Source organism: Athene noctua, chromosome 5, assembly GCF_965140245.1.
Source record: "Athene noctua chromosome 5, bAthNoc1.hap1.1, whole genome shotgun sequence".
Lineage (NCBI taxonomy): Eukaryota > Metazoa > Chordata > Aves > Strigiformes > Strigidae > Athene > Athene noctua.
This window is the reverse complement of record NC_134041.1, coordinates 21,951,135-21,976,689: the sequence shown is the minus strand read 5'-3', so window position 1 is coordinate 21,976,689 and position 25,555 is coordinate 21,951,135. Positions and strand designations below refer to the sequence as shown.

Genomic DNA, 25,555 nt, shown 5'->3' with positions numbered 1-25,555 from the left:
AAAACAGTGGTTTGTTTTACAAGGTGCTGAAAAGTAAAATCCTGGTGCAGTTTTCCTCTGGTTGCTATGCTGTAAGCTGTTAATTAATGTCAGGTTTCAATTTTGTGTTAAAACTTTAGTCAGGATTCAAAAGACATTTAAATATTTTATATAGCAATATGGCTCTTAAGGATTAAACCCTTACATTTTGAAAATGAAGTAATATATATTGCTTTCAGTTTGATGTTTTGGGAACTTTTACAGTATGCTGTCACTTTTTGTCTACTTCAGATGCAAAAGCGTCTTAAAATTGAAATGACTTGATATATCCATATGATTTAAAAAACCCAGTCTGTAAAATTAAACAAGAACTATAGTCTTACTATATAGAACTTACTTCTGGCTAGCTATGAGAATGAATCTGCTTTTTGCAGTTTAAAATTGTATTTCAGGTGAACTGTAAACTGTCGCAAAGAAGTTCACTTTACAATAAGTAGTAGTCAACAAGTTATAATTGAAATTCTGTCACTGTTGCATAACTACTGTAATCTTATCCCACCTACACATCATGGGTGGAATTGCAGTTAGAGAACACTAAAATTAAAAAATTGAGGAGGGGGAAGAAAGGAGGGATCTTAAAATATTGGAATTAATTTTCTCAAGTTTCAATAATAATTGAATGCCTCACTAATTAAATAGCTACTTGGGCTTTTTATGTTTGCATATACACCAAGAAAGATGTTGCTCTTGGTCTCAAGATACAACCTCTTCCAATCAACAGCAACCAGCTATGTCAGAAATTAACAGTCCTACTTAGATATACTCAGCTGCATTAACTTTCCCTCCTTCCACCTGTGGAAGTTGTAGGTAAGAAGACCAGACTGGAATGTACAGTGAGAACTGCTATTAAAGGTGCTGTTTCTGTGGAAGGTGGGAGTAAGATGCTCACAGTGATACATGCATCAGTTTTCTCCTGAGGTTTTTTTGCACAATTTGATTCAGTGGTTAAAGATGTCCTAAAATTTGCAGCAAGATTTGAGAGTCTACATTTACAGATTTGTGGCAGAGAAATACAGTTGGCACTACTTAAATAAACAAACCACAATTCTGCTGCAGTTACCTTATCTCCCACCTCCAAGTGTCATCAGTGCCAAGAGTAGGAAAGGAAAATAAATTAAGATTGTCAAATTGGAGTTAAAAACCTGAAGTTGGGTAACAGCAGCACTGTTATAAAGGCAGTTTATAAAATGTGCAACTTTTAAAAATAGGAATGGTCTTCAAATATTTAGAAGCAGAATCCAGTATGTCTGATGATGACTTCCTCAAAACTGTAGGATTACTGTAGAAATCTGCCAGGAAAAACATGAGTAATAGTGTTGCAGTATATAATGAACGTGTAGCAATTAATGACACTAAAAATATAATAATGCAATAAACTGTCCAACTTGCCATTTTTAAGTGATAGTGATAATTATATCTCTCTCTGGCTTTAAATAGTTTTGCTGCAGTTTGTCATAATTGTTCTTTTCTACTGCTTGTTGATCTTGTTTTCAATGGAGTTTTGTCCACAGGATTCTGACAGAGACTTCTTTTCTTCCTAAATAAAGAATTGCAAGTGTTCCTAGCTCTGTCTCTGCCTAGCCTTTTTTTTTTTTTTTTTTTCCCCAGGCTTTTACTTGTGCTTTTTTTTTTAAAATTAATTCTTGCTGTTGAAACTTTCTACAGATATCTGTCACTCCATTTTTAGGTAGTATAGATGGAAGAATGGTGTTTAACTTATAAAATGCCTGCGAGATTGATTGCTTCAGTTTTTCTCTTGTCTTCTCCACAGAATTACGTGCTAAAGAGACTTAACATATAGGAGGGCATTTTAGTCTGAGAATTTCTGTGTCTTTAATCAATATTCATAAGCTATTTTTCAAAAATTAGAAGAAAAACCCCAGTATTTTATATTGAACATTTTGGTTCAACTGCATTTTCTAGGATATTTTCACAAAGCAAGCTGAGAGACCTACCCTGATACAGTGGCTGTTTCCCTGCACTCTTATCTATAACATAAGAAAATTGTTTGTGGTATCAGTAATATTTTTTACTTTAATTTTAAGTATCTCTGTAAGAATTTTTTCTGACTTATTTTTCAGTTTTGCAAAAGTTATTTTTAAAAGTATTTTTAAAGTGTATTCTTCTCTTGGTAAATATGACGTCTTTTTTTTTTTAACAGTATTTCAGTCTATCAAGAAAGAAGATAGTATACTATACCAGTTTTGATCAGCGCAAACGAGCAAATGCAGCATTTTTAATAGGTGCATATGCTGTAAGTATTATTTATCACATGGATACTTCTAACCTTCCTTAGGAGACATCTGCTATGTGTAAAATAGCATCTCAAGGAATGGTCCTTTAGGGAGGTAGGCAGATTGTCATTTGATTCTTCTTTAACCTGTCTTGGAAAATTCTGCTGTATGAGTTTTATGGAAGTCCTGTATTTGACTTTAACTTTATTTTATAAAGGACTAACTCTATTTACTACACAGAGAGTGGCTTTGGTGGATCATGTGCCTGTTTCCCATAGAACACCATTTTCTTCAATGTCAAAATTGCAAACCACAAACTTACCTCTAACTTGGCTGTTGTAGAGTCAATCGCTGCTCATGGCTGCTCATAGTGGGGAGAGGAAAGCTTTTTTTCCACAGCCTTTCTTAAAGTTATTAGACCAGAGGCATAGTGATTATTGGATGGATTTCTTTCCTCAGTTAATTTTCATAGGCTACCCAAAATAATGGAAAAATTGAGGTATTTCAGCCTTCTAATATTACAGATAATGTGCAATACATGGGGCTGTCTTAGTTACACAAGCCTAGTTTATTATGATATCACGTAAGTTTTGCTAATCCCAAGATGGCACTTGCACAGCCACTTGTGTGTCTTCATAGCAGTGTAGCTCAAACTTCAATTTCACCTTCCTGATCTACTGTCCAGAATTGGAGCACACTTGTAGAAGACTCAAAGAGTCTTTGCAATAGCATGTTTTACGCTGATAAGGTATTGAAGCAAACAAGCTGCTGGTCCACATGGTCAGCTGAGTTCAGGAAGTCTCTGGTAAGTCAGGCTTTATATGATGTGAAAGTTGGTATGTTTCTCTCAGGCCTGAGGTCATGCTGAAGGCAAAGCTCAGTAAATGCAGATGATAATATTGAAAGAATTTAGGTTGCAGATTCTTGTATTTGAACAATACGTTTTACTGTAAGTATGGGGGTAGTGTGTAAATGCTTTTGAGAAAGAAGATCTATAAAGATGAAGAAAAAATTTGGGTTAAGTTCAAATTTTTAAAATCTTTTGGATAGATTTTTAACCCTTGGGAGTCAACCTGATGGAACTACTCTGCAAAAGGAATAATAAGAACAAATTAGTTAGAATGTTCTAAGTTTGTTAATGTTTTTGACCATACAAGGCTCTATTTAAAATGTGGAATTAATTTCTAATTCTATGTTTTATATTCTGTTTAAGGAGCCTCCAAATCTGATAGCATATCTTTTTAAGCTTTTCTATCCCTTCAGATCAAAAATGTGTCTGAATTGTAGCATCTTCAGTAATGATTCCCACACTATAGTTTGTAAAGAAACTTCAGTCATTCAGGCTGCTTTTTGGTTTGTGTTTGCATCATTATATCTTCAGTTCTGTATTTAGAAAGATTCACTTCATGTTTTAAAGCTGGTCTAATTAAGCCTATAGATAGAGAACACACATCTAGCACATTTGTAGATTACAGCATCTAATTGCCTTCACTGGATTGCTCTTGTCTGATCCTGCCTTTACCTTCTGATACATCTTAGAAGCCTTGGAAAGAGTAGGACACTGGCATTTTGAAGAGGACAAGATTATCTTTTTATTCCCCTTGTCCAGTCCTTGTTATGTGACTGTCTCAACTAAGTAGCTGTTCTCTGTGGCAAGGGGTTAAAAGGCCCTTATCACAATTAGCTAGACCCAAGGAAAGAGTGCTGCTGTCCATAAAGAGAAATTCCTGCAAAGCCAGGTTGTAGGAACGGAAAGGTACAGAGATACATATGATGCAAGACAGAACTCCAAGCAGAGGACTAATCACCTAAGTAAGACTATGCCATACTTACAGTATTTAAGACTTAAACATGGGAACAGTCTGGTATATTTGGTAGTCCTTATTTGAAGGAGCTGCTTAGTAGCTAAAATGAAAGTCTGGGGTGGGGGGGAGGGCAGCAGAAATCCCTCTGAAGAAAGTCGAGGGGTAGCACACAGTATGTGTACCGTGGTGTGACTGTGTATGTACTCCATAATGGATATCAGGTGGCATATCACATAAGGAGTCAGCAGCTTATGTGTGCAATAAGGCAAATTAGAGTGCCACAACTGTGTGCACATTTAACCATTGCCTAGCCTGTTTTAAGCTGCTTATAGCTCTTAATTGCTAGCATATGCAAGTGAGCTGCATCTGTATTTGGTATTACTCTCCTGTCAGACTAGTAGATGTTTTAAGTATCTTATAATTATTGAAGATATTATATACCAAGAGTAATTCTTTACTAATACATTGCTACCAGTACAAAAAAGTATTTGTTCTCTTGTTGAAAACACCTTATAGTCACTCTCCAATTCATCTCAATTTAGAATAACATTGGAAAACAGTTTCCACAAAGGTATCCAATATATTACGTAGTATGTCATCCCAGAGTTATTTCTATAGATGTGTATTCCTAAACTTGCAAGCGTTATGGGATTCATTCACCTTCTATAGTCATTGATACTAATGCATAAAATGAATATTTATTTATTCTTAAAAGTTATTTACCATCTATCTAATAATCTGATTTTTGTTTTTTACCAGTAGAATCTTAGCTTTTGTAATCCAGGCATGTTCATTTCACACACGAGAAATAGTAGTTGCATTTTTGGAGTGTTTTACCTGTAATTGCTATGTTCATCAGATGCAGTAGATGTATACTCTTGGGTTACGTGATAGGGCGGTTCCTGACCTGATGGAATCTAATCATATTCTGCAGTAAAAGAACTCTGTGTATTTGGCAGTTTGATCTATCACAATTTGAATATCCAAATTGTGACAGAAATATAGGTACTCTTTGATTTCTCTTCTAGATTTTATGTCTTTTCTTTGATTATACAAGCATTTTGAAACCAGAAAGTCTTATAGCTATGAAGTCTACCAATGTGTGAAAGTTAATTGAGAAGGCTTGTTTTGTTTTTCCTGCTGTTAAAACATTAAGTGTAAAATGAAACGTGGAAAACAGTGGGTCAGGTTCTAGGAATGGGTTTCCAGTGTTGATTATGCAACTTAGATTGTTCCATTAAACAGCTTCTTAGACATTTGTACTGAAATAACCTATAGCTATTAAAATGTTTTAATAAGAGAGTCATAAGTTTAAGTGAAAGTTAAGTCTTAAAACGTTATTGGCAATAGCTTGCCTGTTTGTGTATTGCATCTCAGTAAGATGTGTTTTCTAAATTTCAGGTTTTACAGTGGACTTTCAATACATTTGGGCTGATAGTGTCCAATTGCTAAATTATTGTCCTTGCTCTTAAGAATTCTGCAAAGATCATTTCTGTCATAAAATTCAGATTAAGAAGAAAAAAATATTTAAAGTGTTACAAGAACAGAAGAACATGCAGACTTCTCCGATCTTACAGGGAAGTTCAGGTTTTCTTCTAAATGGCCAATACTACAATGCAGAGTGTTCAGTGATGTCAAAAACAGGGTGCTACTAGGTTTTACAAAGTCTTCCCAAGCACCACAGAGAATATTCTGAAGCTAGTATGTCTTTGCTTTTCCCTTCATCTGTTTGGAGACTTATTTTAGTTTGGATATTTTTATGTAGTCTACCACAATAGTTAATTTGAAAAGAAGAAAGTAATTTTCAAAAATTGTTTCAAAATAATATTACAAGTACTTTCATGTATACCAAAGCTAAAGTAGCCTGGTTTTATTCTATTTGTCCCTAGTAATTTCTGGGGGGAAGGGGTGAGAGGGAGTAGGTTTAACTGAATTAAAGTGAAGTGATCACATGGACTCTCCACTTGTCATCAGAGAATTAATTCTTGGAGAAATTGTGAAGAAGAGTGCATTTTCTCCTGTCTGATAACATGCATGAGTTGGGGGTTGGGTCCCTCTTTCCATATTATTAAGGTATTTGTTACTGTTCTCTTCTGTTTGGAAACCAAGGAACCCCCACCTGGTTGTGTACTCTGGTATCTAGTAAGGTTTGAATTCTGTGGGGGGAGAACAACAGGAGAAATGCTAGTCTGTTTGTACCAGTGACTGCTCTTGTACTTCTAGAGAAATGAGGCAGGGAGAAGAGAGAACCTATATGTATGACATTTGCTCCTCCTGGTAAACCTAGAGCTTTAATTCTACCCATGTAGAAGGCAAGTAGTAGTGCTCTCTTGCAATTCTTCAAACACCAAAATGTGATTAGTGGACCAAAACCTGACTTTTGAACAGTTCTGGTGAAACCTAATGCTTTCATACTATGACAAACTGAAAATAGATTCAGTGAGCTTTTTCCTGCTTTCCTCCTAGATAGCAGATGGACTGGTCATATTTCTTTCTCACAGTTACTTTAGGTGTATATTTTGGTAGTAATAGCTCTTATTAGACTTCTGTAATGCCAGTAAGGTAGAAAAGCTGTTGAGTTCTTAAAGTTTGTAATTTTATCAGAGCAAATGACTGGGTAATAGTGAACTACTGCAGCATGTTCAGTCACTTGCTTGCAGGAAACTTTTCCCCTAATTTAAAAATACAAATTAGACTTCTCAGCCCTCCCTGAAACTTGAAGGGCTTGTGCTCTTGTAATCTAAGCATATCACACTACTGCTTCAGCTACTGCGTTATTCTTGACATCTGTGATACTTGTGTTTTTTTCAGGAGCTCTGTTCAGTGTTTCTTTCCTTCTTCCTTTTGTATTAATATCTTTTTTCTGTTTCCATCCTGGTGTCTTTATTATGAGCTCTGTGGACAGACAACTAGCACTGTTTGGTTCAAAACATGTCTACATGTCTTTGAGCAGAGACACCTCTGAAGTACCATAATTTCTGTGAAATAAAAACTGCAGTGTTGGGAAAACATTCATATAATACAAATTTGCCCCTACGTCAGGTTTCTGACTCCCTAACTGTGTAAGATGGAAACTCATCTTTCCCTGAAGTCCTCTGAGCTACCTTCTAAGGATCTTTTGACTATAAGAAAGAATTTAGGCTTTAAATGGAAGCTAATTAATAAAATTATTAACATTAATTGACATGAATAAAATCAGTATTTTTCTCTGAAATACACCCCCCACTGAAATCTCTTGCACAGGATGCATTGTTCTTAAATGTAAAACCTTTGTGGTGAGGGAGACTATAAAGGAAATATAAAGGAGACTTCTTTCACAGACTAACAGAATCTTTTACAAATGAATGTAAAAGCAGAATGGCATTGTTGTGCTGCAGGGGTTGAAAGCATGAAGTTGGTGCCATTAGTTAGCAGTCATTGCTATAGACAGACTGTTACAGCTTAAAAAGAAATGGGCCCCTCTACTTTTTAAATTAAGTAAATATGTATATCCATTAAGTAAATCTCTCAATCTGTTCCAATATTAGTAATCACTGGTTTGACCTCAACGATGAAGAGTCCAATAATTGAGTTAGAAACAATTGTTCTGGTAACAGAGAATAAATGGGATGGTATTCATGTAGAAATTGTCATCTGTTTTGATGGTGGAAAGGATGCATTGCTTTCAGAGATTAAGGAGGGGAGAATGTGGAAGTTCAGTCAAATGCAAGGACATTAATTTTGAGAAATATGTAATTTGGGCACTTTTGCTAAATGAAACAGCAATGTTGACACTGCTGCAGTATTAAGATTTAATATTTGAAGATAAGTGGCACTTTATTCCTCTTTTTGGGTGCTGGTTATACTGATGCATTCTATCAGTGTGACCATGATGAGTGGAGCAGCAGCACTGGAGACTGAGGCTGAAATACAACTCCATGTCAGAGAATTGATCAATTGAAGGCAAATCAGTTTGTGTAGAGGATTTTGGTCCAAAATTAGACCAGTTGTTCAAAGCAGTGAAATGGGTGGTAGATGAAAACCAGAGGTGATTGTGGACCCTCTTTTCATTGTGTCATGTCAAAGAGCTTTCAGACTGTTTTACTTGAGTCAATTTTTTTTTTTTTTTTTTAGTCCTTTTCTGTGTGCCTTGTCCACACTTGGAAGAAATGCAAGAAAATCTACCTACCATGTTGGCGCCTTACAGAATACTGATTCCCATTAACATGAGATATAACTTTAGACATAAAGCAAATAGCAAATATTCTGGGAGTGAACACCACTTTCCTATAGTCTCATATGTTCAAGGTCAATAATTGAATAAAGCTTTCAGATCAGGATCTAACCTATGTCTTGGTTAAGAATATATGTATTAGAATACTTTACACACATTTAACTGTTGAATATAGACCTAAAAGGTAGCCATGTAGGTGCTGGTTGTAAGGTGAGTAGTGGGGAAATGTCTAGAAAAATTGTGTGGCTTTGTTTGCAAAACATGTTTATGTGCATGAAATATGCCACTCCAAACTGGATGAATTTTTTTTTTGTAAATAATGCACTTGCTTAATATGTATACCAAGTTAGGTTTATTTTAGGACCAGTTTTATTGGACAAATACAAATTGAAATGCAACAAGATATGGTTGTATTCTAATTTCTTATTTAAGCCAGCGCAGCTGATAGTGTTCAGTGATAGCAGAATGAGCCTTGGCTTAGGTTGTTAAATTAACTATATGTTGGTCTCATAGTAACAGGTTCAGCTCGTTGAATTGGATATTTTTGTAAATTAGTAGTTTGATACTGACAGTTAAGAATCAAAAAATATTTGTGTCGGAAAATCTTCCATTAAGCTGTGGTGGAGAAATGTTTCCTTTGTTAGCTGCTGTGATAGTATTTTGACTCATCTGAAATTGGACAGAGAGCTAGTACAGATGTGTATTTTTCATCTTAATATGATGTTGAGACTGTCTTAAAATCTCTCAGTTGCAGAAATACGATTTTTTTTTTTAAAGGGGGGAAATGACACAAAACAGAAATCCCAGTTTCTGTTGACTTCTGTTGATTTCTGAATCTTTTACTTTGTGTCTTTTCTGACCTGTAAGTGTCATAGGAGTCATGAAGGTCATGAAGGAGTACAGTGTACATTCTTAGGAATTTAGGGGCTGGGGGAAGCTTACATGTGATTAATTACTTTTCAGGCTCCGGGCTCATCTTTTTTCGTCTCTCACCATCCCTTTTAGGTAATATACTTGAAGAAAACACCAGAAGAAGCTTACAGAACACTTTTGTTGGGATCTAATCCACCATATCTTCCATTTAGGTATGTGAACATGAGAAATGGGCCTAACTTTGGGGTTTTTGGTTGGAATTTGCTAAATATAAATTTTTCAGATTGACTTCCCAGAAAAAAGTTTCGTGTCTGATACAGACATTGTATCAAAATGACTGATCTCCAGGAAAAAATATTTTTTAGTTCTGTTGGAATAACAAAGCCATTTAGATTGATTTAAGTAAGACTCGCAGTCTTGCAAATTGTCAGGTTTTGAAAATAGTTCTTAAAATGTTTCTGATTTAGCAATTAAACTTTTCTTCATCATGTATCATGTTTTGCAATTTGGAAGTCATTCAGATCTTTTAAATTACCTAGTACCTAACTAGACTTACATGAATGAAGGAGGGTTTGTGCTGTTATATTTTCTCTATTCTACAGAACAAGTACTTATGTTCAAGTAATTAAATTGCTTTGCCTTTCTGTTTTCAATGAATCATAGATAATTTCTATCAATCTGTCTTTATTCTCCATACTAAGGTCATATTGAGACTTCAATCTGAGGAGTTTTAGCTATCATGACTACCTGTTAAAGAGACTTCCAAATTTTTTTCATAGTGTGAAAAATGAAATGCCCTTGTGCTTCATGAATACCTCACACTATTCCTATGCAAACACTGGCAATAAAAGGCAACTTCAAGAAGGTCAATATCCTCTTTCTTAGGGCAGTCAGCATTTTAGAAATAGTGTTCACAGTCAGCCAGTGCATTTGTAAATGTAGACCTACCTTGTCTATATCAAATTCACCTGATTCTACAGCCACTCAGCAAAGGAAGATCATATTGTCTCTCTTCTCATAGCTTGTGCAGGAGCCAGATACAGTATAAACTGTTGGGATGGTAGATTTGGATGTAAAGAACAGTTTGACTATGATATCTTAAACCACTGAACACATCTTTCTAAAAAAGATATCAAATCAATGATAGCTTTTATTGGCAGAGAGTTTATACATTGACCTGGTCATCGATAGGTCTCCAAAGCCCAAGAAGTTCACTGAGCTATTGATAACCATATTTTTTTTTCAGCTAATTATAAAAGATACTTGGTACAATGCATTAAAAGATATGTAATTTTAAATATCAGTGTCTTTAACATCTCCAAATTCTATATAAAATAGAGGAGTGATGATCTAAATTAATGAATAATGTATAGTTTTCTCCACCTTTTAGATTCTTTGGTTCCTGACCTTCTCCCATTTTGAAATAATTATGTTGGTCCTTTCCATTTACAGAAGGTTCAGCTGTTGGAGAATTGCTACAAGAAGTTATTTGAAGCAAACTCTATTATTCTGAGCACAGAAACTGACAATACATTCTTCTGTCTCCTTATCATTTTGGAGAAGCAACAAGGGAAATATTTCCCTGCAATATTTCCCTTCCTTACAGGGATTACTATGTAGCATTTTAGTGGATGCTAATCCATTCTAATTCATTTAGTGGACTCTTCCTTTCATATCACATTCTCAGTGGTTCAACTTCGGTAGGAGTATTTTTTCATATAAGAGCTTTTAATACTAAAGTGACAAAATTTTCAGAATCTTAAGCTTACTTTATTCAAAACTTGCCTAACAGGCAAAACTCTTAGTAGTGAAGGATGTACGTTACCTAAGAATAGTTGTATCTTGTTCACCAATTAAAGAAATTTACTGTTTGGAATTATGGTAAATTGCTATGTCTCTAGGTTCCTTTCTTCACCACCAAAGTCAAGATTAAGTTCTGTAGGAAAGAGGTTCTGACAAAGTAAAGAACCTTAGTTGTTAGATCCCAAAACTGTAAGACAGAAAGCTTGGGAGGAATAGTGTTTTTGCAGAACAGTCTCATATGACCCTCTTTGCTCAAACCAAAGGCTATACAGACCTTCACCTTGCAACCAATTCCTTATAATAACGATGATGATAATATTAGTGATAATAATAAAAAAATGCTGGTTCTGCTTGACTCGTAGGGAGTAGTGAAAGTAATTGGCTCTGTGATTTCTTCTGAGGCTGATAAAAACCACAGTAACAAATTTAATGACATGAAACTATTTAATTTTAAGTGTTAAATAGTTACTCAAAGTAAATCCTTGTAGTTTGTATTCATAAAATTCTATTCTGAAATAGAACAGTTAGCTACTCTGAGATCAGCAAAGGAGGGGTCAAAAAATACAAGATACAACAAGACTTTCTAAAGATAACTTTGTATTATATGCAAAGGTCATTTCATGTTTCCCAGGGGAGAGAATACTAACTGAAAACATTGAAGAAGGCAATGTCCAGCAAAGGGACTACTCAGTTTTTGCAGTCTGGATTGTGAAAATGATTACAAAAGTAATAATAACTTCATTCTGTTGGTCAGCTTCAGGAGAAAAGGGCAATTAATGTATAGAGTAGGCAGTCTTCTGACATGTAACTCCTCTGCGGTCTTTGTCCATGTGTTTCAAACCCTGGGTTGCTAGGAGAAAAATGATTGGCTAAAAACAAAAGCTTTTTTGGGAGATTGTGAGATTTTTGTGGTGGGTTTTCTGTGGTGTGGATATGTTTTGGTATGCTTTGGGATTTTTTTTTCTTTTTTGTTTGTTTTATTTTTTTTTTTTAACACAAAACTTTAGCTATTTTAGAGGATGGGAGGGAGTCAATCTTGAGGAGAGCCTTGCTGTTCCTAGAAGGAATAGAGTGTTATGAGCAAGAAGAGTTAGTGTTATTTTGCTAGAAGAATGAAACATCTTGATTTCTTCAGCATTCTTTCTGATATGACAGTGGGGCTGGAAATCACTGAAGTTTTTCCTTTTGGAGCTGCTTTGGACTATGTCAGGTCTTGGGACTGGATTAGAGCCTAAGCAGATTCTATATACACTACACCTGTGGTATAGTTTGTCCTGCCTGGAGAGAAGGCTGTGTAATCTATTTCCTCACTTCTCTTTGTCTTACCTCCCATAGAGATAAACTGAAGGATTCTGACAAGATAGGAACGTAAGAAATAGGGAGTCTAATAGGGAGGGGATATTTGGGAGCTGAATTCATAGGAAGAGGCTGGAATAGATACATAAGGAATTTAAGAATTACTGGGGCTGAGAGAAGGGCAGGTAGATCTGATGAGGGCCTGCAATGAGACAATCTAGATTAACTGGGAATGGGAAAGAAAACATTTATTCCTCCTTCCCTGGTTTTCCAAGGCCTTTGAGATTATTTTCTCTTCCTGTCCATTCTAAGACATTTGAGACATCTCTGGTGCAAAATACAGCATGATACAGAGGCTCAAGCAAATGAATCTGTGCTGGAATTAGTAGCACTGCCTTAGGTAGTATATCTCTTGACATCAGGCTATACTGTGAAAAAACAAGTTGGTGCTATAAGAAAGTTTGCGCTCCTTCCACATCTTTAGTGTCTTGAAAGGGACTAAAATGACTCTTATGTACAATGAAAAACATAGCCCAAATGTTACCTCTTCTTACCTCTTCTCTCCTGTTCTAAGGTCTAGGAAGGAAATAATTTGAGGTATTAATCATTGGTGTTCAGTGCTTATTGACTTGAATTTATTCTTGGAGCCTGGAACTTAGATATTATATAACTTCTGTAGTATAGGTCATCCCTGAATAGTTTCAAGTTCAGGAGTTTATCAGTGAGCAGTGATCTGTCAGATGTTACAGGTAGACTATTTAACAAGTTCATTGATTTGATATCTGAAGTGTCTTCTATTTATCAAAAAAAAATAGGCAACCTTCAGTTGTTGGTAGAGGTAGAAGCTGCAGGATTATCAGATTCTTTATGAAGTACTGAGTTATGTTTACATGAACTGATCACTGGGAAACTGATCTGCTTTCATCTAGCTCAGTGACCTCAAAAAGCCTTAATCGGCTTAGATCTTCAGCTGGTATTTCATTTAAAGACAGCTTCAGCAAATACTGTTCAGGGGCAGAAGGAAATCAGAATACCCATATTACAAGATGCATGGAAATTTGGGGGGTTTGTTTTTAGAACAGAAAAACTAAAGAAAGCAGGAGGGTAAGGAACTAACGTCTTTGAGACACTTTAATTTCATTTTTGGCTGATTCCCTGTCAGTTGGTGATGCTCTAGTCTCTTAAAGATTTTGTACTGTGTCTTCTCACTTCCATTTAAGAAAATGGTGCTAACACCATTTTAAATCATCACAAATACCAGTTTCCTATTGTGAAACTAAGTTTTAGATCTTTACCTCATACTATTCTGTATTGACTTTAATATAAAGAGAAAAAACATTTATTTTAGTATTATTGTGTTCAGTCTCTAGATGTGACATGAATTTCAGAGCCAGATTAGTAGCTTTTGGGTTTTGTTTCTTTACTGGTAAGTGCTGGGGAAAGAAGCTATTTTTTTATTGACAGTGTTTAGAGGTTTGGTGAAAGGGAAAGCGTTATGCAGTATTGAGGTCAGTGACAGTAACTGTGAAATCGGATGTGGGATTTGCAGCTCTGTAATGCTGGCTCGAATTCATACTACATCTGTATCTCAAAAATATTCACATTTTTTTTCTAATTTTGAAAGCAAATAGCGTACTATCAGGTAATAGTTGGTAAAACACTATTTGAAAGTCAAGGCGGTTATGCAATTGGCCATGAAAGACTGGAAGAATACTGTAGTGAAACATGTGATCAGCAACAGAACTCAGAGCAGCCACACTGTAAAACTGTGCAGGAGATGTCTGTATGTGCCCTATTCTATTATTCTGATATGAAATGAGGTCTTCCTTTCTGTTCTATGCTTTTTTAAACAGAGAGTTCTGAGTTGAACAAAAAGCATGGTTTCCACCAGTAAAAAACACTTAAATGTTTTTGTATACACATAAGTAGTCCCAGTAAGTTAAAAATTAGTACTGTCTTAAACATAAGCACATACATTAGTTTTCTGTAGGATAGGATGCTGACTGTGTACAGTAGACAAAGGAAATTAATAATTTTAAATAGGAAGCATGTCTGGAATTAAAATTATGTTTCTTCAAGGTTAGCAAAGGTATCTTTTCTTTACAGTGCTCTTCCTCATAACTTAGTGGTTGCATTTGGTTTAACTGTGGTACAAAGTGTGGCCCATTCAGAATCTATTGCATTTTATACAAGGTAAAATTAGTATTTTTAATTACTGCTCTAAAACTTTTGCAATACATCTGTCATTAGTAGAAAGAAAATGCATGCTCGTAGATCTAGTGCTATATAGACTTCTCAAGTCAGTGAGGTATGAAAAGAGCTGTATTTCCAATGGGATTTTTGTAAAGGTTAGTACTAGTTCTGACAGCATCCAATGTTTTTATCCATGATCTGGAAATTTATACAAAATCAGTAGGAAGATGGCTTGATCTGAAGAACAATGAAATCAAACTAGCTGTTATGCATTAATTTTAAATTACTTAGTTTTCTCCAGTAAATGCATTCATTCAGGAGGATTCAGAAAATAAGATCAAATTTGTTTTTTAAATATTTCCAAAAATGTTTGTTGATTTGACATGACTTCTGACTGATTTCTCTGGGATAGAAAAAGAACTTGATAACGGCCTCAGCCTGGAGGAAGTCATCTGTGTGACTTGGGGCGAGATTTGCTTTGGTTTTGCCTTTAACAAAGAGAAAATCAAAATAATTAGTGACTTGAAATACCCTATACAACTCCCTCTAAACAAAAAGATTTATTTAAAACGTTCAGGAAATCTGGTCACAATAAACTAATAATCTTTGCCTTTTGAGTGTTTCAAGGTCTTTCTGGGCATGTAGTCGTCAGTAAGATCAGCATTTAGGATCTGTCCTCTCTAATACTTCTGCAAAATGCTTTTTGACTAAACTCTAAAGGAATACTAACACTTCTCTGGAATAATATGAAATCATCTATTTGATAGAAAGATTAACTATAAAAAATGTCACTTCACGAGCACGGTGTGATTTTGCTTCATAAAAAAATACTTTTAAAAATATTGGTTTAGTATTTAAAAGAGCTCTTTTAAGTAAAGTGCATTTTGTTGCTTGCTGTGTGTTCTGAAACCAGTAACTTGGGATTTATCTCCTAATACTGAGTCCACAAGCACTTGCCTCACCTGTAGTTCAGATATATCACTCTACTATATCAATGGATCCAGCATGCAGAGTCTTCACGGATTATACATAAAACTTCTGCCAGATTAATTTCTTTGTTTTTATATGTAAAATTTAATGCTTGTAGATAGCTTAGCTTAAAATTCTGGAGCATAAACCAGTAAAGTTTCAGAAAGAGGTTTGCACCTGGAATTGATTCTAATGAGCCAGTTACGCTTTTGAAAGCTAGAAAAGTACATATATTCCTGCATTTACCTTGAAAAGGATTGGGAGTGCTAAAATTAAAATGTCTATGGCTTTAAGGAAAAAAATTACATAGATTTTGTTACATTTTCTTGTTTTCCAAATTACGATAGAAGGAACTTTTATGATTTGCATGTGTTTTCTTACCAGAAGATACTTGAGGGGCAGAGGGAGAGAAAGAAAGAGATTATGGCAAGGTCTGAGATAATATGCTCAGCATTTGCCACGGTTCATCAGACATCGTGCTTTCCCTCAAAGCATTAGGTAATATTAAGCCACCAATTCCAGGTGTTATTTCGCTACCATGCTGCACTGTCATTCATATCTATTGTTTGTTTATGGTTTCATATGGTTACACTATCGCATTCTGCAACAAAAGGTAGATGGGTGTGCGAGTTTTTCAGGTGATAACTCAGCGTGTTGCATTTCTTTAAAAAAAATGTTAGAATACTGCTATTCTTTGACACTCTGGGAATTTGGAATTAGGTTTAAACAGCTTTTTATTTGTTCATTCTAAAACTTTGCCTGCTTGGAATTTTCCTAGCTTTCAGTCTTTCTATTATTTCACTGTGTGTGGATGACAAGTGTCAGCAGAGCTACTTTCTTTAATGGTTAGGTGCACAGCAACAGAAATGAGATGTTTGAGGCATGGATGATGTAGACAATATATGTTAGTTGGCAGCATCCTTGTGTACTCCACTGGTATTAGCTGTCTGTGGGAACTGGAGCTAAGAATACTGTACACCTTGGAATTGTGATAGGCTTATCTTGTACATCTGACTTGACATAGGTCAAGTTCAATGTCGTTCTGCCTTCTCTCCTCTACCTTCTCTCTCTTGCTCTCATAACACTTCTTATTAATGGATTAGAGATTATGTGACTTTTTTTCCCAGTATTTTATGTACTGCAGTATCAGGTGCCTTAGGACTTGAAATAGTTATGTAAATAAACTAAAAATTATATTCTTGTTATAGCAAAATAACATGTAATATAGAACACATCTGCTACAATCATATCTTCCATTCATATTTCTCTAAATACTTTGTGGTTTGCATTTTGTGTTTTAGGTCTTGTTTTTTCTGTCAGCTCCTTCAGAAAACTGATACAGCTTTTAAAGATTTTCTGCTATGTATGTGTTCTCATTGGAGCCTTAAGATTTTTTGCTCAGAAGACCTTTTTGTTTGCTAAAATGATTTTGTGCTTAAATGATCTGTTACTCAACTTTTCCCTGTCAAAAATATATTGTCTGTGAAGTTTATATTTTACATCTTTGGTGTGTTTTGCTTATCTAATGTAATGAAAATACTTTATGGCTATTCATTTTGAAAAAAATATTTGTTGGATTTGGATATTGAATTTCACATTGTAAAAATTGTGGCTAAGTCTTTATTAATAATCTAATAACTTGAAAGCTTTTCTAGAGTAGCCTGCCTACAGTATGACACTACCAGAACTATAGCTTTGAATTTTCTTAAATACATTTTCTATGAACACTGCTTGCTGGAAACTGCTGTACTTATTCTCCTCTTAAAGAATGGGTGGGAATATTCTATTCTTAAAGTACTTTGTATAGATACAGTCCTTCAATCCCAAAAATTTCATACTACTTACAGCTAAGTAGACTATGAAAAAAGGAGAGTTTTCAATGAAAGATTGAAATTTTGGATCAATTTTAGATTAAAGATGTATATAGTTGAAATCTAAAATTTTGCTGTTCTGATAAATTGCAGTTCTTAGCACTCTGGATAAAATATCTTAGAGCAAAAATATAAAAGATTTCTGTAATGAGTGATTAGGAAATAATCTGCCCAGGCAGAATTTTGTTAAAATGCAAACTGGTCTGAAACACACTTTGAAAAGTACTTTTTCTTTTTTCTACAATGCATTTGTTGTTGTTATTTTTTTGGTGGTGGTGTTCACTTTTATGTTGGTGTCCCTTACCTCTTGAATATGTTTTGCTTTGGGGTATTCTGTCATCTTTTAAAGAGAAATTTTTATTTTCACAGTGGCAGAACTGAAGTTAAATAATTTTAAATTTAATCATATCTGGATAACTTTTAATCACATCTGTAATCAGGCATCAAAATGAGAGCCTGTAAATGAAATACAAACTAGTAGTCTATTTGCCTTTCCCTGTTAGTGTAACTCAATTAAGACTTGAATAATGGTTAAAGTAAGTTTTGCTTTGTTTGCTACTATCATTACACAATTGAGAGAGCATGCAAAACTTCCTGTTTCAGGACAGCATTTGGTAAAGAATATGTAGTGAACTGATGTGAAATATGCATTTAAAATAATTTGCAGTATCTAACTGCATTTACACTGAACTACATCTTTGGTAGGGGAGTGCTTTAGCATAAAGCATAAAGCTTCTAAGAAGATGTATTCTTTGAACTTTAATTCAGAGTTCTCAGAGAGGATTGAATAACCTGAATATATTATGTTGTGTGTTGCCTTTCCATAAGTTCTTAACATAATTCTGTGTATATTAAATTCATTTGTATTAAATCTTTAGGGATGCTTCATTTGGGAACTGCACGTACAATCTTACAATCTTGGACTGTTTACAGGGAGTAAATAAGGTAATAACACTTTTCCTTAGCAAAACAGATTTAAATTAACTTTTCAAACATGAAGGAAAATACTGTAAAAATACAACAGAAAATCTGGTTTCAAAGCAGAATGTGTGTGAATGAGTAGTATGCTGTCGTGAAGCCTAGGTTACTGAGGACTGTGCTTGAGTAGTGACAATGGAAGAATGTTATGCTTTTACCTGGCTGGCCTGGGCTTTGACAGCTTTCTGAACTTCATCTTCCGAATTGGAATGTGCAAACACACCAGGCCTGGCTGGGGGCAGTTCTCAACAGTGCAAGGCAGTGCACTAGATCTGCTAACAGATCATTTATAACCATTGGTAAAAGGGAATAACATAGGTTGATAAAGTCAAGTGAGACAGACACCTAGGTATACTGTGATTTAATCTGAGCAGTTTTTGCATGTACTTGGCCCCAACTTTCCCTCAAAATGCTCGGTTCAGTGTTTGAACTAATCTTTTCAGAATTGTTTAAGAAGAATGAAAACTACTGTATCTAGTGTTTTGATGTGTCACTTTCAACAGTCCTGGTCCTGGGGAATATTAGGCTCCAATATTGCTTTTTAAAAAATATTGTATCATATCTCGATTGGCAACTCTGTGTTATAGTATATACTTCATACTGTAAACAAAGATGAAATTTCGTTTACCACTTCCTAGTGATATTTATGAAAGGAGCAGGCTATATGAACAGTTCTGTACAGACACTTTATGGACTATTTGTAATTCTTAAAAGTATGGCAAAACAAGTGTTTCTTTAAAATTTTAAAAAGAGAGATCAAGCTTAATATTTTTAGTTCTGTGTGGGTGGGAAAAGAGCTGTCAGTTAACAGCAAGACTCTGATTTGTGTGGCATTTTACGGATCCTGAAGCGCTGTGAAGCAGTCAGTGCAATCACTGTAATTTATCTGCAACAAACACGTCAAAAGGACTTTGAGACTCTGTCTTTCCTCCTTTGTTCCCATGAAATTTATTGTTGATTTTTTTGTCCAGTTCATCTACAGAGGTAAAAACACTTTGACCAGAAACCGTATGCCTTAATCTAAAGTCTACCTGGGTACATTTCGTGTTTGTGTGCACATATATCATATACGTGTAATTCAGGGAGCATACAAATTCTGGAGTGCAGCCAGTCAACCATGCTTAACTTAAATACATTTTTCAAAATCAGACAAACCAAATATGATAGCGTAGGTTTCATCACAGGTCCAATCATTGAGCCTATGTGGTCTATAACAAAGCTATTTTTGTTTTGTCTTAAAAAAGATGCTCTATATGTAGCAAATAATGGCAGACTGATGATTATCGGGTTTTGAATCATAGATATGTGGTGTGCTTTTTATCACACCTTAATCGTAGAATGTTGTGTAATATCTATACTTCCCAGAATGCAGCAGATTCAGTATAAATATATGCTCCAGAACTCTTCCACCTATTCCTTGGAAGGAATTTGGTCTATGAATTACTTATTCATAGAATTGTTTTTAATATGCTATTATACACAAATCTTTAGTACAAAATTGGCATATTTAATAATAGTACAGTAATCACATACAAAACATGACTTCTTTCAGTGCTGTAATAAATACTGTCTAATGTAGTCTAGTGAACTTCATTGTCAGTGAAATGTGTATTAAAGCAAATCATAAAATACAAGTTACACAGTACTGTATTCTGTATATGCCATTTTGCCTGGGTATTATGGTGATAAAATCAGAGTATCATAGTAAGTATAGAAAAATCAATAAACTCTTAATGCTCTAATTTTCATTCTGCCCAACTGCATAAAAACATATTCATCATAGAAATCATTGAAGCAATGTATGACAAAAAGGGAATTGGTTTTTAATTTGTCATCTGCCTTACAGAAGAAAACATACATAATGGGGTGGGAAGAATCAATGTAATGATTTAAGTGATATGCAACAACCTTATGTCTCACTGTCATGTCTTTGAAGAGGAAATAATGAGCCTGACATGCTTTAGTGATGTTGGAGTTTTTGTTGTCTGTGTTGTTAATCTGTGTAAAATGTAATGTTGTCTTAACATAGAGGCTTCAACCAGCCAAAAGCACAAACATTTAGTGATTTAGTTTCAATTCTCAAAAATAGTATTATAAAATGAGATTATATATCATATTTCAGTATAAACTGACACCTTGTTACCTTTTAGGCTTTGCAGCATGGATTTTTTGACTTTAAGACATTTGATGTGGATGAATATGAACACTATGAGGTTTGTACATTTAATAATGAGTTGAATGTGTTTGGTTTACCTAAAATAAGTTAGAAGATACAGTAACCCACAGCTTAAAACATACTGAAAACACATTTTAATTCAAGTAAAACCCAGTGTTCATATGTCAGGTATGTACATCCAAACATGTATGCTGTATGTGAAAAACATGCAGGATGAATATCTTTGCAATTTCAGTGAGTCACATAATAAGTCTACTGCTTTCTCACAGCCTTTTTGGCTTCTGGGACCTCTTTCATGCTTTCCCAACCTTCTGCCAGGATATGATCCAAGATCTCTCAGCTGACCCACAGAATCTGTGTTTTCTGCCAACACTTATTGAGCTGCTTCATGAGATGCTCTTTTTCCCAAATATATGATAAATTTTTTATAGCCCCATAGATTAACCGCATTTTGAGCTTTTTTATTAAAGATGCATTATATCGGGATTCCAGTAATGAGAATACATCCAAAATATTTCCCTAGTGAAGTCCTAGAAAGCTGACAGATGTCATTTATTGTTCTGCCAGCCTTCTTTCAATTTAAGAATAGATACTCTGAATGACTCTAGATGCTTCTAGGGTTTTGTTCTGTAAAATACATGCCTTTATCTGCTAATAGTAGACAGTTATCTCAAGCTGTATTACCGCAGAGAACCTTTAAAATAAATATGCCCATGCTGCACCTGTGAAGTGAGCTGTGTACAGAGGAAATCACAGGCACAGAAGGTGTATATACATCTGGTCCAGAATAATTGCATGATCTTTGCCTACCATTTCCCACACTCAAAGGAGGGGAAAGGGTTTTTACTGAAGTCAGTGACAATCATGTAGTTGTACTGGACCTTGGCTTTGGAACTCCCTGAAGTTCCTGCAGTTGCATTAGTTAAGGAGAAAGATATTTAAATTGGAGGTGTTCTAAGCATTTGAATATATATTAAACTCTCTTTTTAGAGTCATGTTACTTTCTGGTAGCCAGTATTCTTCCGCCCAGCCCCTCCATTGCAATTTTCAGAAAACTTTTCAGAAATAATGAGAATAAATTTGCTTAGTCTGAAAATGTCCATTTAAAAATTTATTATCTTAAGTTAAATATTTCTAATATCAAGCAAGTTTTAGGGATAATTGTTGTTCTTAAATCTCTAACATTTGATAAATAACTATTTTGCTTTATAAGCAAGAAGATATGGGTGACAGTACCTATATGAAGTCCAGCTATAGGAAATGCTTCAAAAAAGAAGGCAAAGTCAGGAGAGGAATAAACAGTAGAAAAACTTAATTAACAACACAGTCTATACAGTAGAGGTTGGCTGCAATAGGCACACTATAACATATAGCTATTCACAAAAATTAAAAGCAGTTGTAGAAAGATTTCTGTATACTGTAATGTTCCATAATGATTAGATTGAGAAATTGGTATAACCTTTTTGAATTACCAAAATTAAACGAGCAGTGACTAAAATTTCAAGTAAGAAATTGCTGCTTTTTTGCTTACTCTATGTGCAAAAGGAAAACGTTTGTTCTAAAAAGAAATGATGGTTGGGAATTCTTAGGATTCTGTATATATAGTAGGCATTAATCTGCCTGGAAAAGTATTAAAATAATTGACTAAAGCTATCTCATTATCCTGTTTAATGCTTTACATTTTCTTAGTTTGTGAAAAGTGTGTATGTGTGATTGATATTTAAAGTATGCTGCCCACTGTCTGAGTTCAAAAAGCAGGAACCTGGAATCATCTTTAATTTTTTGTCCATTTTTTGGTATGTCATCTATTATTTTACACATTGTGGTCAGCTTTGTATGTTCAGCTATCTTCTGTGCTATATTTCTAAAACTTTAAATGTTCGAGGTTTTTGCTATGTTAGGTCTTCAAATGTGTAATTATGTGGATAAAAGTTGCATAAGACTTAAAGGGAGAAGGCTAAAGGAAATTCTATTTCACATTTATAGTTCTTTCACCTTACTACATTATGAAGGCAGCTAATTCCCCTTTTGTTGGAATAGATTTAAAATCCTCAAGTTCTCTTTTTTTTTAATACTAACATTATTTGCATGTAGTGTTGAGTATATATACATACATATCTGTAGTTCAGGTTGATTAAAATTTAAATTATTCACAATAACCCATGTAACTGTATAAAATTACTTCATTCACAAAAAAAATGGTAAGACAAATACAAAAATACTTTTAACTTATTGAACAGAACTTCTTCCTTAAAGGGGACAGACGTGCTGCAATGTTGAGATTGCAGTCTGTGATACAAACCGGGGGGGTGAGGAGTCCTGACTTGGCAGTAAGATCGGTTCACTAGTCCTTACACAACCTTGTTAACTTCCAGGAGTTTTCACTGTTTGAGGGCATTTAGAGCAAGCCTAATGGGCTTAGCTAAGCAAACAGTTGGTGAATTGATTACAGTAATGTGCATTATCAGAACCTTTCACTCATTAGAATGTTTTGATGAGCTGAAAGCTAAAAACACAAGCTTCATAATGTAGTTGAACTGAGTGCCGTGTCCTTAAAAGTCATGCTGAGAATGGATGCATTGCCAAATGAGGAATGAGCACTCTTCAGTTAAAAAAACCCAAGACAACAGTTTTGAACTTTAGTTCTGTATTTCCAAAGAACCTTCCAATTTTGGCAGTGACAGAATTTACAGAGCCTTTTTGAAATTTTCATTTGAAAGTGAGCAAGAAATGTGAAATGTCACAGTTCTAAAGTTTTTTTATTTACTCTTTTTATTTGATTTATACTTTGCTTCTATGATTACTGGCTCATCAGAGATTATGACAATATGTAAATTTCAGTTCTTACAGAGAAAGGATAATTGTTTTTGAAAGCTAATTGATTTTTAATTTGTTTTCTGTGAATTGGCTTATTTAGCCAGTGCCTTACAGGGAAGCATTTTTCCGTATTCTTTGATGAAAACATACAAGAATGTTGGTGCTTGTTAGTGTTGTTTTAAGTAGGTGTATTAAAATGCTGAACCCTCTAAAGAAGAAATATCTTCTGTACGATCTTTCTTCTCCTATTAGAAAACTTCAGCAAAATTTTTTGCATTTCATTTTATTAAGAGATTTCAGATAAGCAGCTTATAGTTAGTTTGTCCCATGTAGGTAAACCAGCTAATTATATTTGAAGTGTTTTGTTTTAACGCAGCAAGAGCATAGTAAAAAGTAAAATAAAATCTTGAGTAAATTTTTTAACTTAGTACATACAGGTATTAAAAGGCTTTTCTCTTTCTCTTCTGGAACTTTTATAGCGAGTGGAAAATGGTGACTTCAACTGGATTATTCCAGGAAAATTTTTGGCATTTAGTGGACCACACCCAAAAAGCAAACTTGAAAATGGTATGGTATATATTTTAATGCTATTCTATGATCTTATTTTCTCCAGCATGTTAAACACTCACAGCAAATGAACAGAAGATAATAGAGATTTATAGATTCATTTTCATCTTCAGAAATAATCATACGGTTACATTTTATATATGATCATAGAACTTAATTCCAAAGGTTTTGGAATTCTTTGCTACAAGAATTCCAATTCTTCTAACAGTCAGAGACTTTTGTTCAGTGACAAAGTACCTAAGAAATTCAGATCCCTTACTTTTCCCCTGGAACATGACACCTGATATGAGAAATATGTGGAATTAAAGGTGAGTTGCATAAAACCAAGGAGACTGTATTAAGAGTTTTGTAACGAAGGACAGGAAGGACTTTAAGAAGAAGCTTGCCTTTTCCCCTGAAGATTCTTGGGATAATGGGAAGAACCTATGTGATTCTGATGGACTAAAAGAGAGAAACCGGACTGACAAGTGAAAGTAGAGATTTGGTCTAGCTGAAAGGAAAATCGGTCATTTAAAAACTACAATCAGATTTTTGTTGAATTTCACCTTATTCTTTGTGCCATGTTACTTTGTTTATGTGAGCATGTTTTCTGAATTTTTAATTTTTTTTTTTCCTCCCACTGCTGCTCTCTCATGTTTCCTTGAGGACTAGAATGTTGCTAATAACATAGTGTCCACTGAAGATTTAACAAAATCCAGGGAGAAAATATTTAGGTTGGTTTGGGTTTCTTGCTTAATCATTGTTACAGTCCCTTCTTGCAGAATTTTTTCAAAAATCACTTAAATTGCTCCATGGAATTTGGAAAACCTGTTTTACTTTTAACATGTATATAAGTGAAAATTACTAAATTAACACTAATGCTTAAAATCCAGTTATGAGGCTACAAATAAGCCTCACCTAGGTGAGTGTAAGGACACATTAAAAAGCTACATTTTTCTCATTATGTTGTGACTCTAATTGCATTTACTAATGCATATATGACTTCTGGAAATGACCTGTGTTTTGTGAGGAAGCTTTTGGACTTCGTTTGAACAGGAGTAAAAACTGTAGAGATAAACCAGTGAACTTAGGCAATGACAGACTTTCTGATTTTTGTGGTAGCCATGTTGTTCCTGTGTTTTCTTTTTAAGGCTTAACTGTTAATGGAAAAGAAAAAAAAATTTCACGTACGTACATCCTATAGACACATGTGCATGTGCACACACTCCCTCACACCTTTGGCAACATAGAACATCTGTTTGGTGAAAGTGTCCTAAATAGTTGTGGTGTGGCTGGTCTTTGACCTTTCTACCTACACCCCTGTCTTTGTCCTGTCTCAACTGAATCAAGGCACTGAAGATTTTTTTACTATACAGTGGAGCCAAGAATGTTTCTGGTACTGCAGTTTATCCTTTGGCTGTTCCTCTTCTCCTTGATCAGCAGCCTGATTTCCTCAAAAACACAGTGTTTCCTCTTAAAACATATTCTTCTTCTTTGATCTGCAGCTTGACTATAGATAAACAGCTCTTCTGAAATGCTGAATTCATATATAGAATCATAGAATGGTTTTAGTTGGGAGAGACCTTAAAGATCATCTAGCTCCAACCCCCCTGCCATGGGCAGGGACACCTTCCACCAGCCCAGGTTGCTCAAAGCCCCGTCCAACCTGGCCTTGAACACTGCCAGGGAGGGGGCAGCCACAGCTTCTCTGGGCAACCTGTGCCAGTGCCTCACCACCCTCA

General features: G+C 34.8%; 1 protein-coding gene across 1 annotated transcript in view; it reads left to right on the top strand.

Annotated features, from left to right (window-relative positions):
- CDC14A (cell division cycle 14A) overlaps positions 1-25,555 on the top strand; it is a 66,320-nt gene that overhangs the window by 17,719 nt on the left and 23,046 nt on the right. The window contains 5 exon segments of the mRNA XM_074906660.1: positions 2,201-2,293; positions 9,297-9,376; positions 18,175-18,241; positions 20,425-20,487; positions 23,747-23,834. Of these exon segments, the coding sequence (XP_074762761.1) occupies positions 2,201-2,293; positions 9,297-9,376; positions 18,175-18,241; positions 20,425-20,487; positions 23,747-23,834 (391 nt within the window).